The 17,107-nt window shown below is 44.0% G+C and overlaps 1 protein-coding gene across 1 annotated transcript; it reads left to right on the top strand.

Moving 5' to 3' along the window:
• Positions 1-248: 248 nt before the first annotated feature.
• On the top strand, positions 249-12,533 carry LOC137869490 (neurexophilin 1). The gene is made up of 2 exons (XM_068706896.1): positions 249-623; positions 8,279-12,533. Exons 1-2 carry the CDS (start codon positions 543-545, stop codon positions 9,083-9,085), a joined length of 888 nt encoding a protein of 295 aa, XP_068562997.1. The 5' UTR covers positions 249-542; the 3' UTR covers positions 9,086-12,533.
• Positions 12,534-17,107: the final 4,574 nt, after the last annotated feature.

Here is a 17,107-nt window from a genome sequence, read left to right on the forward strand (position 1 = left end):
CAACATGAGATCATCATGATGATGTTTAAAGCCACTTGCAGCAGATGGCCACTAGATGTCAGCCCCCGACGACGTTAAAAGAAAAGTTGCCTCTCAAAAGTCAATAATGTGAACCTCCTTCTCTGCTCCCCCCCTCTTTCCTCCCTCACTCTATTTGTCTCTCCATCCCTCCTCCCTCCCTCCCTCCCTCCCTCTCTCTCTCTCTGAACCTCAAAGCGCACTATATAAAACATCCCTCCACACTGACACTCAGATGTGCAAACACCTCGCTTCTCGCCACAGCGCCTCCAAACCGTGCAACTAAAACCTCCCCGGCAGACACTTGAGGCATTTTTTTTTTTTTTTTTTAAACGACAGACATCTGACCCTCACTGAATGAGCCTGAGAGGACTCATCTCCCCTCTCCCGCCTCAGGACCCGCCTCTCACCACTCTTATATTCCTGCTACAAGTTCAGCAGCTGATCCCGGCTCAGTCAAAAAGGGAGATTTTTTTTTTTTTTTTTTTTGTTTTGCGTCCAAAGAAGATCAAGGACAGTTTGACATGAGGGGGGACGCTCCACAAAGAGGCATGAAGACCACATGTCTGTGGGCTGCCGCTCTGCTGCTGTCAGTCGTCTCTCTGGTGAGTTTAAAACGTCTCTTTGATTTTTTTATTTTTTTTTACAGTTTATGTGATTAATGTCTTGCAGCAGCAGTATCGAGGAATTTTTTTGATAAAGTGAGTTTTCAGGTTAGCGCAAGGACAACCTCACAGTGTTGAAACAAGAAACATTTGAACCAGAATGCATCGCTGCGAGACGTCAGTAGCAGTCTGATGAGGTGAAAGTGGAGAAAATGTAACGCGAAATGTAATTTAGTTGATTTCAGACTAATTTGAATTGCGTTATAGTAGATTAAAGGCTTCCTATTCAAATCTTTTCCTTAAATTTTCGCCCTATAATGAAAAATTCTCACCTCCACAAACCAGATTTTTTAACTGCTCCATGCATTGACTCATTAATGTCGTCACAAATTAACCAAACGTCAGTGTGAACGCGAGCTTTCCAAATCTGCATCTTGACAAATCCACCCGCACACAGACACACACACAAAAAAATAAAAATCCCACTGGATGTTTCTCTCCATCCCTTCCCTTGCATCCCCCCCCCCCCCCTCCTCCTCCTCCTCCTCCTCCCTCCCATTTACAGACACACTTCAATAGGAATAGATTTGACAGTATACGGCGGAGAACAGCCTGAGCCCATTATGACAAACACACCAGAATGCTGCTAGACACTTTGTGACAACCCAATTCCTCTAATCCTCGGAAAGACAGTAACCCCTCACCCACTGATAAATCTGTCAACAAAGCAATCAAAGCAGAACAGGAGACACTCCTCTCTCTCCAACGGAAGAAAAAAAAAAAAAAATTCCATAAACTTAATCCTCACAAACTTGACTGGCCTTAAAAAGCTCCCGTAGTGTTATCTGTGTTTAATTTGCATAGTGATGGAAAGAAGTCAATTACTATTAATTATTCTCTACAACTTAATACCCATTATCGAATTGAATTCACCGTCTTGAAAACCATAAACTCAATTTCACAGCTGACTAAGCGCACTAATCATTTCCTCCCCCCACTTTTTTTTCTCTTTTTTTTTTTTTTTTTACTTTTACGAAAGCCTTCCTGCTTTAAAAAGGATTCCTCGATTCCGGGAGCAATAACATTAACAAACACGGATCCTCTTATCGTCTCAACATAAAGACGAACATTAATCATCGAGTGTGTGAGTTTACATCGACAATAAGCATCGCGGCGGCTGATCTCACAGCATCACTTGATGAGTGAGTGTGTGTGTGTGTGTGTGTGTTTTTTTTTTTTCCCAGACTCGGCTTCCAAATTGCTTCGCTATGCTTTAATGGGATGATCATAATTGTTTCGTACTCGGTGCATCCTAAGCTTTCGCCTGCAGCTCCTTCAACAGATTGACAGACCCATGGGAACCTCACAAACTTATTTTGGCCGCCTTTGAACCAAGTCGTGTGTGAAATAATATGATTATGCATTTTTCCTCTGGGTAAGTTGAAAAACTGGTGGCTAGTTTCTCTCCCTCTCTCTCTCTCTCTCTCCTCCCTCCCCTCCTTCCTCCTCCTCCCCCTTCTTCTTAGTCTTCAAACTGCCCCTGCTCTAATATCCTGCAGTCTGACCGCGTTTAGTATTTATCCTCCTCAGAAGTCATGGGTAATAATTGTGCCCCGGCCTCTCAAGGCGCCGCTGCGGTGATGGGACCTCGGCTCCAGCCACAAGCTGCCTGTGATGTCTTGACACACTTTGTGATTTGTCATCATCTCTGACCCCCCCCCCCCCCCCCCCCCTCAGGTAACACTTTGATATCACTGGGGAGAGTGTCGACCTAAACTCTTAAGCGGGCGCCAAATGCGCTTAGTTGATCCATCAGCTCAACTACGGGGGGACCTCACAAGGCGAGACGAGCTGAATTCACTAGAATCCACTATGGCCGTCGGGAAAAAAAAATGCTCTAAAAGACGGAATCAACACACTGAGGACTCTTTAAACTCCCATCCTGTCTGGGGGAAACATCTCTTCTAAACACATGAAGCAATACGTTTACTTTGTCTTCTCGAACTGGAGCGTTGTGGCAGAAGTACATCTAAAGGTCGTGAATTATATTAAAAAGTGATTTTTTTTTTTTTTTTTTTTTTGCTGTGAGGTGGAGCGAGACGTTAAGAGCAACTATCTCATACCCGAAAGGTCACAGCAGGTTTGATCCCATGAACAGCCTCAAACTCTCCCCCCCCCCCCCCCCCCCCCCCCCAATAGCTCCTCACGCTTTAAGCCTCTCTCTGGATAAGAGCATCGGTTTAAAACCGAAAATAAGGAGTAAATAAATCCCAAAAAAACTTTTCGCAGCGCGGTATTCATGCAACCATTAGAGGACGACGACTATTAATATCGGAAACGTTGCAGCAGCAGAACACGAACACACACACACACACACACACACACACACACACACACACACACACACACAAACACACACACACCATCCAATCAAGATTGCAGAGTGGCAGCTCCCAAATCCAGCTCTCGGCCCGGTTCTCTTTTTTAAACTAGAACCGTCGCACTCACAAATCCTCCCCACACCGCAGCGTTCAGGTAAATGAAAACTGACACACACTTTCATTCTTCCTCGCAAGGTTTTTGTGTATACGGCCCACCACAGAGTCATCTGGCTCCTCCGATGGTTCTATTAAAGGTGGAATTTGTTGGCCGCTCGAGGGGGTGGGGTGGGGTGGGGGGGGGAGCCCATAGAATATCCTCCGAGCTCCCGAGGGGAAGCCGGGGTTGTTTATCTTCCTGTTTCAAAGAGCGGACGCCTGCGCCTTATCACAGCCTCGCCAAGAGTAGATAGCGTTTAGGTTTGTGCAAACATGCCATCTGGCAATCTGGAGAGTCCTTTCCTAAAGGAGTTCTGCATACCGGTGCTGTTTGTGCTATCTCGCTGAGGGATTCTGCCTCATACACCGAACCAGGGGAACAATATTAACAGACAGTTAAATGGGTTTTATTTGGGGGGGGGGGCGTTGGACCTGTATATAACAAACGGCAGGTTGAAAAAGTTGGAATAACTCTGAGCCATGAAATGAAAGCCTCTAAATACGATTGGGAGATATGTTTGAATGTCCTTTGAATGGGATGCTATATTTAATATATATATCGCAAATTGATTTTTTTTTTTTTTTTGTTCCCCTCTACTGCTGCATTTGACCGATATGACTTTCTGTAAGTTAGTGTGTTCTCTGTATAAACGCGGCACTTTAAGCCTGCGTTTTGAAAGACATTTAGCGGGTAGGTGGAGGAATAAAGATGCTTTTGTTTGAATTATGGGGAAATATGGGAGCTATAGAGCGATGCTACGGACAAACCTGGTCGTCACGGCCTCTGATGCTTTGATTTTCACCATTTATTTTGTCGTTCTCCTGAGTCCCCTGTGTTTAAAGTAACTGTATGGAAGTGTAATACTAAACCTAAATACAACAAACATCTTTAACATACCTTTCTTATAAATATAACATTATTATGATCAAAGTGAAAGTTCTGGGGGAAAAAAACCCCACATCCGTGGTTATTACTATAAGAGTGTAACAGTCAAAGACTCAACTAATCTGCCACATCAGGACTGTGTGGCTTTGGCTTTTTTGCAACATGAGCCAACAACTGACATTTTCCAACATGGCTCTTGTCACTCTAATCCTGTTAGCAGAGCTCAAACACACACAAACAAATCTCTCATGATATAACCGAAGCTCTGCAAGAAAACTCTGCTTTTTCTTCTGAATACATTGTAATAACACTTATGTTTATTTACATATCAGAATCAGTGTGTTTGATCTTTTTATAATTCCACACATCGTCTCCTCGTGGAGTATCAGACATCTAGCAAAGAGACGAGCTGGACTATTAATCATGCAGATCACAACCACCTGAGTGACGGGTGTGATAATGTCTTTATTAGGGCTGCAACTACTGCTTTAATTTATTATCGATTCATCTGCAGATCATTTCGTGGATTCATAGATTTACCGTTTGCTCCGTAGCAAAGGCAACGGTTGCTATGACTTCTTAATACTCACAGTTCAAACCTCGTTGTCACTAGTTACTACCACAAAGAAAAGCAACATCCCTCACCCTGAAAGTAGTCGCAGATTAATTTCCGCCTGATCCATAAATTGACTAATTGTTTCAGCTATATATATCACGTCTGATGAAGACGGGCAAAAGACGGTCAAAAGACGGTCAAAAGACGGTCTTGCGTCGTTTTTGAACCAAAAAGTACGGGGAACACTGCATCAACGACAACTACTGACGTAACAAAGAGAAGAAAAGAATGAAATGTATATACGGTTAAATGAAGCTATCCGAGGGCAAAATTAATCACACTTTAAGGTGCGGAAGATATTGTTTGATATTTCAAAAGTAAACATCATTGACAAACCAATATCCGTTAAACCCAAAGTTATCACAGTGTGTGTGTTGACCTTTACGCTGCCATGTTTCTGCTGTCCTTTATCCAGCAGCACTGTCCCTCTTTTCTCTCTGCAGTATCTCTTTCAGGTGCATTCATGCATCTAACCCACACAAACACTCTCTCTCTCTCTCTCTCTCTCTCTCTCTCTCTCTCTCTCTCTCTGTGTCTCTCTCTCTGTCTCTCTCTCTCTCTCTCTCTCTTTGTGCCGGGGTTGCATGTTTTTGAAGCCGGCGAGAGGTAAATCTTGGCCCTCTTGAGTGTTGGTGTTCTGGATATAAACCTTGCTTTAGTCAGGACTGCCTCTGATCTGCCTAATCTCCCCCGGGCTGGATTACAGGTTGGACTGTAATCCGTGAAGTGGGGGTCTCTGTGAATGTGCCTCTGAGTGCTCTAATCCAGAGACTGTCAGGTGCTTTAGATGAAAGCTAATTGCGTGTCACAGTTTGGGGAACCATACAGAACGCCGGGTGACAACAGAGCGACTTCCCTCCACAACAACAAGGACTTCGGTCTGATGTGACGACCGGGGCGCGCACTTCAGACGATCTCAGAAGAAAATAGGGAAGAAATCCCCTCCGAAAAAAAAATAAAATCCAGTGACATCTTCTCTTACAAAATTATTCATAACAGGAAGTCGCAGAAAATGACACCGGTGTAGGAAATCTAATTTCCTTAAAGCAAAATGATCAAACTTCTTGAGTCCTAAATCTCCTCTGATCTGCATTGTTAAGAAAATAACAATTCCATCTACACCTTGAAATGCTGTATTCTGTATCCACACACACACACACACACACACACACACACACACACACAGTCACTACTTAGCCTGACAGTCACTTAAACCAGCTCAAAGCAGTTTCCTAACATCCCCTGATCTGGTTTCAGGACTCCGGTGAGACTGAAGCCCTCGTTACTGAGAAGCATCAGTAATTACTGCACTATGAAAATGATTTCTTCATTTTGATCATTAGAGACTTCCGTATCTTCACAACTCAGAATAGAAAAATAATTCATGAAAATGAAATGGGGCTTATATAGTTTGGATTAGGGGGGGGTCAAAGATCATTTAGACGATTATTAGCAAATAATGTCCAACGGAATCGTTTCAACTCGCGACGGATCAAGTGCTAGAAATCCATTGAACCAGAATCTGTACTTGTGTTTCTAAAGTTTTTTCTTGACATATTTTTGACCTCATCTGATGTTATGTTGATCTTAAAAGGTACCGTTTATGTCTTTTTTTTTTTTATTATAAAGCAGGTCTAAGGGATATATTAATATAGTATCAAAACGCTTAGTCCGTGAAGAAATACCCACAGCACGTACTCAGCACCTTTAAAACGAGCCGTTCTAAATTAACTGCTGTATTAATGTCAAAAAATACATTTATTTGTACCATCATCACTTTTATAATTAACATAAAAAACTGAAACAAGCCGAAACCTGAAATATTGTTAAACCCAAGAATTAAGACTAGTAGTATAATGTCATAATCCACTTTATAGCAGCTCGGCCGATCGTCTATATACGATACTAATTCACTGAACTTTTACATCCTAAGGAGCTTTATGTTTGGACTGTAATGGTGCAGATAAATCCTGAACAGGAAGCCTCCCTCATCCTCACGCTCGCTTTATCTTTTTACAATACATCACCGGCGAGGCCGACGTGGCAGACTTTTGTTTCCAGCAATGGAAGACGAAAGGAGGTGTTCATTAATACAGTTTAACTGCCCCACTGCGCAAGGAAACTGCGGGAAATTCATATTTCTCTTCACCTCGTCACGACGGTCTGAAAAAGTCCTGCAGCTTTTCTTTCTTTCTTTTATAAAACCAGCGTGCTGCAAAGATCTCCAAACGTTTCCTGGGTTTAAAAGGACTTCTAATAAAAAAAAGAAAACGCTCAGGTTATGTTGGTCCTAAAAGAGAGGAGAGAGAGAAAGAGACGCTACAGCTACCGAGCCAAAGTCTCCACAACGCCACTAACGGTTGATCCACATCAGGTCATTTATCATCGAGGCCTCTTCAAAAACAACCGGGGGGGGCTGTCTTTTTCAAAAGTCCTCCACTCTGAAGTCGAGTCGCACAAAATGAAGGCACACTTCAGAGGACGATCACAACTCCCGCAAAACAGTTCACCGTGCGAGAGCTCCTCGCAGTCTCTCTGGCCTACAGTACTACAATGTCATCCGGTGAACTTTCTGAATGAGAGAAGACCTTATTTTCAGAGTATCGATCGGCGAAGGTGCAAAATGTAAACGCGCCGACCAGATAGATCTGCTGTCACGTTCCTCGGCCGGGGTTTGGACATCACTGTCACGGGGGCCCTCGGCGGGGGTGCAGGGGGGGGGGATCTTCGCCCTCTCATCTGTGTGATTGTTAGAGGAGAGACACGGAATGAATCATCAATCATCCATTCAGGCCACATTCAGCAGGTAATAGTCTGCTGTTGCATCATGTCTGGACCCGAGGAGCGCTTCATTCATCTTGACGCATTGGCAGGAATACCCTTAAATCTTGATTAGGACCAACCGGCACAAGACGTTTCGCACACTGTGAGAGTTGGTTACGGCGTCGGTTAGAGGTGCCGAGACGCTGGCGGATTGATTAAAGCTTTGTTGGTGTTCTCCAACGGCTGAAATAGGAGATCGGTTTCTTAGTTAGCAGGATTCCCCACAAACATGTCCACAGATCTCAACCACAAAGTGGCGAGAAATCAGACAATTCTGCAAAAACCCCGGAGGTTAAGGTGGTTCCAGCAAATGAACACCAACACACCAACAGTAATTGTTGGACTGCAACCAGACGCATCTCGGATCTATCGCATGAAAGTCAGACCCTCAGTGTCAACATACTTATATTTTCTGGGTCGCTAAATGAAGATCACTTTGATTTCCTGATTTGGAATCAATTTGGTGAGAAATGAATGCGATTCCAAATTATGCTGGTCTGGTCCGGTGCGCTGAGGCTGCGAAACCTTCTAATTTTGACGAGGTTTAAACGGTTTTGTAGAGAGATTCCAACTTTGTTCTAATCACAGAAAATGCTTTCCACATTCCTCACCAATTCCGGTCACGTTATGCTGATACAAAGCTGTAACGCACCCTGACAGAATCTGTGTACGCCTCGTGTCTGTCAGTTTCACAGTTAGTTCTCAGGTTTTCTGCAGCCTTGTCTGAGTTATGAGCTCTTTTGAGTTGAAACGTTTCAGTGATGGTGATTGTTGTTTGTTTTTTCTCTCTCAGGTTACCAGCGCTGATTCACAGAGTCCAGGAAATTCAGACTTGAGAGAGAGCTCAAAATCCAAAGTGAAGACGTACTGGACCGAAAGCAGCAAGGCCGTCTCCATCAGCCGCCTGCTGTCCCAGACCCTCTACGGCAAAGAGAACTTCACCTCTCTGGACCTGAACTACGACGAGGCCGACGCCTTCTCCAAACAGGAGCAGTGGAACTGGCTTTACAATGCTTCCAACCCCCGAGACCCTCGATCCAGGACAAAGAGGAGGCCCATCGTCAAGACCGGCAAGTTCAAGAAGATGTTCGGTTGGGGCGACTTCCACTCCAACATCAAGACGGTGAAGCTCAACCTCCTCATCACTGGTAAAATCGTGGATCACGGTAACGGGACGTTCAGCGTCTACTTCCGCCACAACTCGACCGGTCAGGGCAACGTATCCGTGGGACTCGTTCCGCCGACCAAAGCTGTGGAGTTCCAGGTCCAGCATCAGCAATACCACCACCATCACCACCAGCAGCAGCAGCAGCAGCAGCAGCAGCAGACGGCTCTGGAGACCAAGGACAACAAGCTGTTCAACTGCAGGGTGGAGTACGAGAAGGTGGAGAAGGGCACCAGGAACTCGCTGTGTGCCCACGACCCCTCGCAGAGCTGCTCGCAGGAGCAGACCCAGAGCCACGTGTCCTGGCTGTGCTCCAAGCCCTTTAAAGTCATCTGCATCTTCATCACCTTCTACAGCACCGACTACAAGCTGGTGCAGAAGGTGTGTCCAGATTACAACTACCACAGTGACACCCCGTACCTGCCCACGGGGTGATCACACAACACGACGAGGACAACAACAACAACAACAACAAAAAAGAAGAGAACAAAAAAAAAAGAAAAAAAAGAGAGAGAGAGAGACCGGCTGTCGGGTCCTGAACGATGTCAGATTATTTGGATGAAAATGGATTCAAGACACTTCAAACTTGAGACGTTGACAGGCATTATTCCAGCAAACATATCCTTGACGCAAGACTGATGTTGCTTCAATGAACAGACCCACCCCGAGGTCATTATGGGAGCATTTAGGGAAGCATTTATAGGCTTGCAATACTCATATTATATGCATAGCACCTTACATGGAAAGGAATTTCTCAAGCCAACCGTAAAAAATATGCTGATTGTATTTATGTAAATATTGTAGGTTCTACACAAGGACCAGAAAACAATTTTATTAATGTTTCCTCCTGCTAATTTAGTTGTTTATGTCGATAGTGTATTTCCGCCTCAATCATGCTTTCTGTCTTTCCAATCAGTTGCTGGTAATCATTGCGAACACGTAAATGTCAATGCAAATAAGAAGAATCCGTCAGTGTGCATTACGGGGCATAATGGAAAAAGCTAATATATTTTGAGTGGTGTTGTTTTCTGCAGTGTGATTGTTAGAGTGAATGTACTTCTCTGATATTGTTGTTGGAATCTCGTCCATGTCCGTGCATGAACCGAATGTGGTAAACAACTGAATAACGTCCATCTATATTTTCATGTTATTGCAGCTGTCAGAAGTAATCTTCATCACCGGAGTAAAAAGTCACCGGAGGAAAAAAAAGAGAAAAAAAAAAAATACTTTGATTTTTGATTTCAATTCTGCGATATCTGTTCGCAGTTTTAAGGCACCAACGGAGGGCTCCGATCAGAACAAACATGCAAGTTCAGCAAGTAAATGTTGCAATAAATAAATACAACTTGCAGAAATCACACAAGACAACGGGAGGTACAGACGACCGTTTGCTTCACTGCTACTTAAAAAAATGAATACGCAACTGTGCTCCCGTTTCCTCAGTCGGGCGTCTCCATTTCAGACTTGCTTCGACGTCGCTCTTCTTGTTTGAGACTACAACAACAAGTCCGGTACGATCAATTTCAACCCGTGCATCACCAACATGACAAGCAGCCGGTAGTAAGAGGTGTCAGAGCCACAGTGACCCACGCAGGATCCAGAAATAACTCAAGAGAAAAAAAAGCAGGTCAAAAGTGCTTCAAAGTGTTTAAAAAATAGATGTTGGTACGAGCAGAAGACATGAAAGTTCGTCAAAACAAAAAGGCTGAAACAGAACTGTGTTAAAAATGTGCTTTCTTTGCTCCAGAGGAGACAGGACATATATCAAACAGCAGGTGCTAATCACACATTCTACCTATCACACGTTCACACCTCTGGTTATCAGAGAGAGAGAGAGAGAAAAAAAAATGTCTGGATGAGACTAACACTGGCTGTTAATGATATTGGATGTTCCAATTGGCTATTAAACCTTCATTACATAAATTGGGAGCCAGTGGCTCAACGTGAAGCATTTAGAGCAAATGAACACAGTGTAAAGTGGGAGCTCTGCAGAGTCAACACCACAGAAAGAATGAATTAAAATGCCGATGGAAACCTGTATAAATTTTTTTTTTAAAAAAGCCCAAATGTGCACCTAGGGGCCCAATCACTGCCGTCTATTTAAATTCAGTGCTCTGCCACAGCGCACGCCGCGGTGTACGCAACGCAGTAACTGCTAATGGCAGCCTGGACAACATCCAATATGCCAACGTGGGGTGTGTTTTTTTCTGACAAGGCAGGCCGAAGAATAGGGGGTCTGCCCGTGGGATGAGTGAGCATAAAGAGGAATTTATGATGTGGAGGAACAAGGCTGGCAGAAATCACTGGAAGCACCTGACTCGTAAATTGAGAGCATGTTTCTGTCAGCGAGACGAAGGAATGACTAATGTCTCCGATTGCTGTTTGGGCCAGTTCTTTCATCTCAATAAAGTGACTTTGATATCTCTCCGCCGTTACCCAAATGTGCCAAGGACAGTTTGTTCAGCTTCAAAGAATTAAAGCAGCACTTTGCCCGAGACAATGCAGCCTCATTATGCACATAATCTTACAAGTGTAAACAGTCTGGCGCCGAAGTGTTTTTTTTTGGGGGGAGCGAGAGCTTTCCTGAGAGACGGATCTGCTCCCTCGCCGATGTCGTCTGAGGGCGACCGCGACGCACTACTGTATGTTGTGTACCGCTTAAAAGGAAATGAATAACGCACAGATGTACTCGTCAATATTTTAAACGACGGATCAAGCGTCTAACGTGGAAGGCGTGACGATTCCCAAAGACAATAATCGCTCGAGCGTTTTAGCATCTTTCAGCTCAGTGTTTTGGATTTTTTTTTTGTTTTTTTTACGGCTTCACTGTTGTGATTCACTCTCTGCTGAATATGTAAATATGAAACTTGGTCATATCTTCATGAGGTGATCATCTGTACGTGTTAACAGCTTGCTGCCCTGCCCGCAAGGTGCCAAACAATTCAATTAATGCAGGTTTCAGAGTTCTGTGTGTCTCATATCTAAAAGTAATTGCAGATATCATTCTGTATTTAATAACACTGCTGATTTAAAATAATCTTTAGCCTTCGGGTAATATTAAGAACTTAGATTTAGTTGTTGAGTCTGGTATTAGTCCCTTTATTAACACATCTGTCAATCATGTCGTGAGTGACTGCGGGTTCCATATTTAACGTGTTGTCTTCTAGCGCGAGGTCTAATCTTCTGTTAACTTTTAGATCACTACCTGTTCCTTCAGTGCAACTGAATGAAGTGATTGAACAGAGCCGGATGTAGAAAGCTGACTTATGTGATTAAAAGGCAGAAATTAAAACTCGAACCGACTTCAAATATCTAATAACCTCAATCCAGCAGTAAATCTCTTTCTCTGAGAGTAATGTTCCCACAAGTGGGAGAAAGTTGGATTCATTTAGCTCCTCTTCAAAGCCACCATTTCTAAAAAAAATCCTGTTCATTTCAAAGCACCAGTTTACCCGGCAACAAGAAACAAATGTCCGTCCAACGAGACTCTACGCGAATGAATGGAAGCGACGGCATTACAGCGCGGACGTCTGAGCTATCTTCGGGCCCAGATCGTCTCCCTCGGTTCAGTCGTCCCGGTCCGGAGCCGCTCATGCGCCGCCCGTCTGTCCCCCTAGCTCGCCCGCAATCCCTGATTAATGTGGTCTGGGCGGGGAGCTGTCAGAAATGGCAGAGAGAATCATGGGATTTCTCCTTCAGAGTCCCAATGACACCCAGCAGCTGCAGGAGTAAACAGATGACTAACCACTGGCCTTTTGGCAGCCTGTGGAGATTCACACGGAGGGAGGGCTGCGAACGTTGCTTTGACATTTAGGTGGATTAGAAAGTTCTTGGGTTCTGCTCTCGTGGTGTCAGAGGTGGTTGGCATAGTAATTATTTGCGTCTTGGTTTTCATCTGCTTGACCCCCCCCCCCCTCTCCCCACCACCCCCCCTCCCTCCAACCACAGTGGAAATGTAGAGCTCCGTTTTATTGTTCCCACTCAAACGAAACGTGTTAAACATCCTCACCAGCCTCATTTATAAACAAATCACATTTTGTTTGCGACGCTACAAAAAAAAAAAAAAAAAAAGAGGACATAATAGGTATCTTACTTTAAAAAAAAAACAAAAAAAAAACAAGCAATTGTCATTTCAGATCATGTCCTGCCGCAGAATTCATTTCAAATCTGGGGCTGAAGCTGTCCTGGGGCACAGTTTTGTGTGAGGTATTGACATATTAAAGGCTCTATCAGACAATGGCTGGTGTGTGTGTGTGTGGTTGTTTTTTTTATATATTTATTTATTTATTTTAAACCAAAAATAAATTACTCTCCTCAAAAACACTATTACTCCTCCGGAAATGAAAAACTCACTCATTGTGAATGTCTCATATCAGGTAAAAACTGGAGAGAATTAATTAACCTTTGTCATTTTAATTGCTTTAGTGACAGCTGTCCTTTGGTGCCGGAGCTATCCTAATGCACATACTGTGGGGCTTGTCAATTACTTTCCCGGAGAATAGATTAAAACGCCACAGAGGATAGAGTCATTTCATTAGTCAGACTTAATGCCCCCCAGACATAACCAGGTAACACTTCAACCCTAAATATGCAAGAAAACGAGCAAAACTATTAAGCCCGTATGAATCGAATGAATAGTGGCAACACGAAATTAAGTTTACGCTCTATTTAATTCTGTCCCGCTGCTTATATTACATTTGTATACACATTTTTATTTTTTTTTTTCCCTCTGGAAGGGTTTGATCATTAGGAATATTTTAAGGCTTTTTAATAAAAGGTCTCGCAGACTGAACACGGGGCACCTGTGCGGCGCTGCTAATTGCTTTAATGGATGTTAGAATAGTTAACACTGTCAATTCTTACCGCCCCGGATAACGGCTGACAGCTTAGAGACCGCCTCATTCTCCTCACCTCGCAGTTTGCGCCTCCGCGACTCGACGGTACCGAGCTCATCACCAATCTGAAAGAAATTAGGCCGCTTTCAGAAATCTGTCAGCTGGATGTCTCGGCTGCTTCCAGCAACAAACGCACAAATCTCCCGTCTTCACCACGTTATGAGACAAGAGTCGTTCTCACATTCTATCAGGCGGCTAAAACCTTCTTTTTTTTTTTTTTAAATAAAAAGGGCTGTGAGGACTTTGACACCCGTATCATGGACGCTGTTATCTAATTACAATGAGTTTGACAGAAGTGGAAGCTTCAATTCTCACATTCTGGATATAACTGTAAGAAACGGTACAGAATGCAACAGTTAAATCTGTCTTCGTACACACACACACACACACACACACACACACACACACACACACACACACACACACAAGATCCTCAGTGGGTCACTATAGCACAGACACAATACTGATTGAACTTTACCCAACAGCCATGGGTAAAAAAAAACAACATTGGGTCCCCAATGAAACCCAGACTAAACTAGCGTATATGAGGCGGCCGTGGTTCATGGGGGTCGTCTCCGTAAACACAAGATTGGTTCATACATGTACGTAATGTAAAATGATTGTAATGTAGTTTAGAAGTTGTATTTCTCTGGAGTTGTGACACTTTTTAAGGTGAAGCTTTGGCTGATTGTGTCTAACACTGACCGTATATTAGTAATAGAGTTAATTACACCGGTGTTCTACGATTGGGTGCTGAGTAAAGTTACCCCAGAACTACGTTGGTTCTAAATACAGCACAGAGTCAACTGACGCAGTGATTTTTAATGCATGTAATGATATGATTTGTCAATACATTTAAGTAGTGTGCGGAAACAAAAGCATTCTGAATTGTTTCAGTTATTCGTACGGCCGCCACGTCCCACAACAAGTATTTTCACTGGTAATTAATCTGTTGATTGTTCAAATTCCGCTCAGAATCTAAATGTAAATTATCACCAAAATTGTGAAAAAACCACGACTGCAAGCTGTCGGAGCTCAGGTATAGCTTTATCAAACCAGACACACGAGTGTCGATGTCAAAGATGTGTTTGCCTTTCAAAGCGACGTGAGACGTAAGAGGATTACATGGCTCATGAATACGGCCCATTTCTAGCCTCTGATTTATCACCTTTCTTCTTTCTTCTTTTTTTCCCCTTTTTTGCTATCAGAAATCCTCATCTCCATCCATAACAGACTGCCACGCGACACAAAGGGCGGATCTTCTTGTACCTGAATGCCTCAGATTTAATTTCAGTTAAGAAAAGAAAAAGAAAAAAAAAAAGTCTGATCAGCCAAACAATGTGTGTGTGTGTGTGTGTGTGTGTGTGTGTGCGCTGATGCTAAACCCTGACAATTAGGCTTCGTTTACAAGCAGCTGCACCTCAGAGAAGAAGAGCAACTGGTTGAAAATCTATTTTTGTGAAACACAACGCTGTCAGTGTATATTTACTGAAACAACAGCAGAGAGCGGCGATGAGTTCTGCATGCCGCCTTGTCAAAAGCATCACTAAAAGCGTAAGAGCTGGATGACGCTATTTATAATATACAGCACGGCTTTCCTTCAACGTCCACCCTCTGAAACAGGGACGGCAGGTAAAACAATCAAGGGGGGGGGGGGGCCAGCCCTTCGCCGGAGCCGGGGCTTTTCGTTTTGCCATTGATTTATATCTTAAACAACCTCTCCTGGTGCTTCCACTGCTAAAGGTGAGACGCGCAGCCAGTGTTTGTGACAGAGATGGACTAGGCGCGGTGGCGAGAGAGAGAGGGAGGGATGATGCGGGTTTTAAAAAATGCATCACCATTAAATCAAAGAGTAACCTTGAATGGAGTTCAGGCCGGTGCCAGCTCGGCGACATGCTCTGCCCTCAGAGCTCGGTGCCACGGAGCATGCCAAACAGCAGGTGGGTGGGGGAGAGGGGGGGTTGCGACGCTCTGATACAGGTTGGGCCGGTGGTGCTGGGTACCGGGTCCAGCTCCTCCCCGCTGACCAAGGGCACTCACACTGACAGGTTTGTCCAACATGCTATAGAGAAACGTCTATAGGGTAGTTTGAGGAACGAGGGGGGGAAGGATGTCCTTGCAAACTGCCTCAGAGAAGTTGACAAAAAAAAAAAAATTCTCTGTTAATCACTTTTGGACTTTGCACTAATCACAAACTGAGTGCACAGATGGTGCCGAGTCAGAAACCACTGGTTCAACATATGTGACTCTGCTACCTGATGTTTGACTAAAACCTGCTCTGACCTTTTCTCTTTGTGTCTTTGCTTATGTGTCCAGCAAGACAAGAAAAAAAAAAAAGGAAAAAAAAGGCTTTCATAATGAGAAAATACCTAATGTGAATATGGGATTACTTTTATTATTCTTGTTTGCTGCGAGACAAACTCCCCAAGCTATTACATGGGTTTTTAGCAGAGCAGACGAAGCATTAGAGTGTAGCCTAGAGGAGGAAGTATTAAACCCCACTGGTCCCTCAGCTACAAAAGGCTGAACTTTACATATTTCTCACTCATGCAGATTGCTAAATCAAGGAACTACATTTATTTACGCTTTTTAATAAAAGCGCTAAACCCTCAGAGGAAATTCTTTATTGTAGAGACGCCTGGTAGAAACGCTGTGCGGCTGCCGAGCGACACCCGAAGTACCCGTATTTTTTCAGTAAATAATGTCTTCTGGGCCGTCATGGTATACATAAAACAGTTACCGGCGCATGAGGACGGACGGGAGTAGGGCGCATACATTGGAAATAAGAAACGCATCGCAAGAGGGAAACATCATTTTGGATTAGATTTCCGGGCAGAAACTATCTGCGGTATATAACTTATTTCTTAAATCTAACTTCCTCCACTTCCCTCACATTCATTGAGACATGTCATCCATCTATCTCGGCCTCCGGCTGCAGTAGTTCCTCGACCATGAGTGGCTGCTGCAGCGGGGCTGTATTTCAGCATGTTGAAGTGCATGGAGAATTCCCATGAAGGGTAAGGGATTATGGATTTTGGCCTCTAAGCTGCCTGGATGCCCAGTGAGGATGTCTCTGAGCGTAGTAATCTTCAAACACCACGCAGAGTGATGAGTGGGCACTGAGGAGTTCTACTCAGGATCTAAATGTGTTCCAGCAAGTTACTGGTGAGAGAGAGAGAGAGAGAGAGAGAGAGAGGGGGAGAGAGAGAGAGAGAGAGAGAGAGAGAGAGAGAGAGAGAAAACACCATTTGGTGCAGAAATGGAAAGGATCGATTCAGTGGCTCCTTCGGGCTAGAGACACTTTTTGATCCTGTGACCTGTTTTGAGCTACAGTCTGTGTCGGAAAACTCGCGCCGAGCAAGGGATCACATCGGAGTGGTGCAAATGTAAATGTCACGGTTCCCCATCACCACACATAACTGCAGATGGAAAAAGAAAGAAGAAAAAAAAAGTCAATTGAGCAATTTTTGGGGTCAGGTCGAACGCTCTCGGGAGGAGGGGGGGGGTTTGCAAACCTTCATAATGCTCATAATGAGGGCACGCTCAAGTCTAGGTTTAGACC

The sequence above is a fragment of the Cebidichthys violaceus genome, unplaced genomic scaffold, assembly GCF_023349555.1.
Source record: "Cebidichthys violaceus isolate CVI_PGR_0920_01 unplaced genomic scaffold, fCebVio1.0.p SCAF_123, whole genome shotgun sequence".
NCBI lineage: Eukaryota > Metazoa > Chordata > Actinopteri > Perciformes > Stichaeidae > Cebidichthys > Cebidichthys violaceus.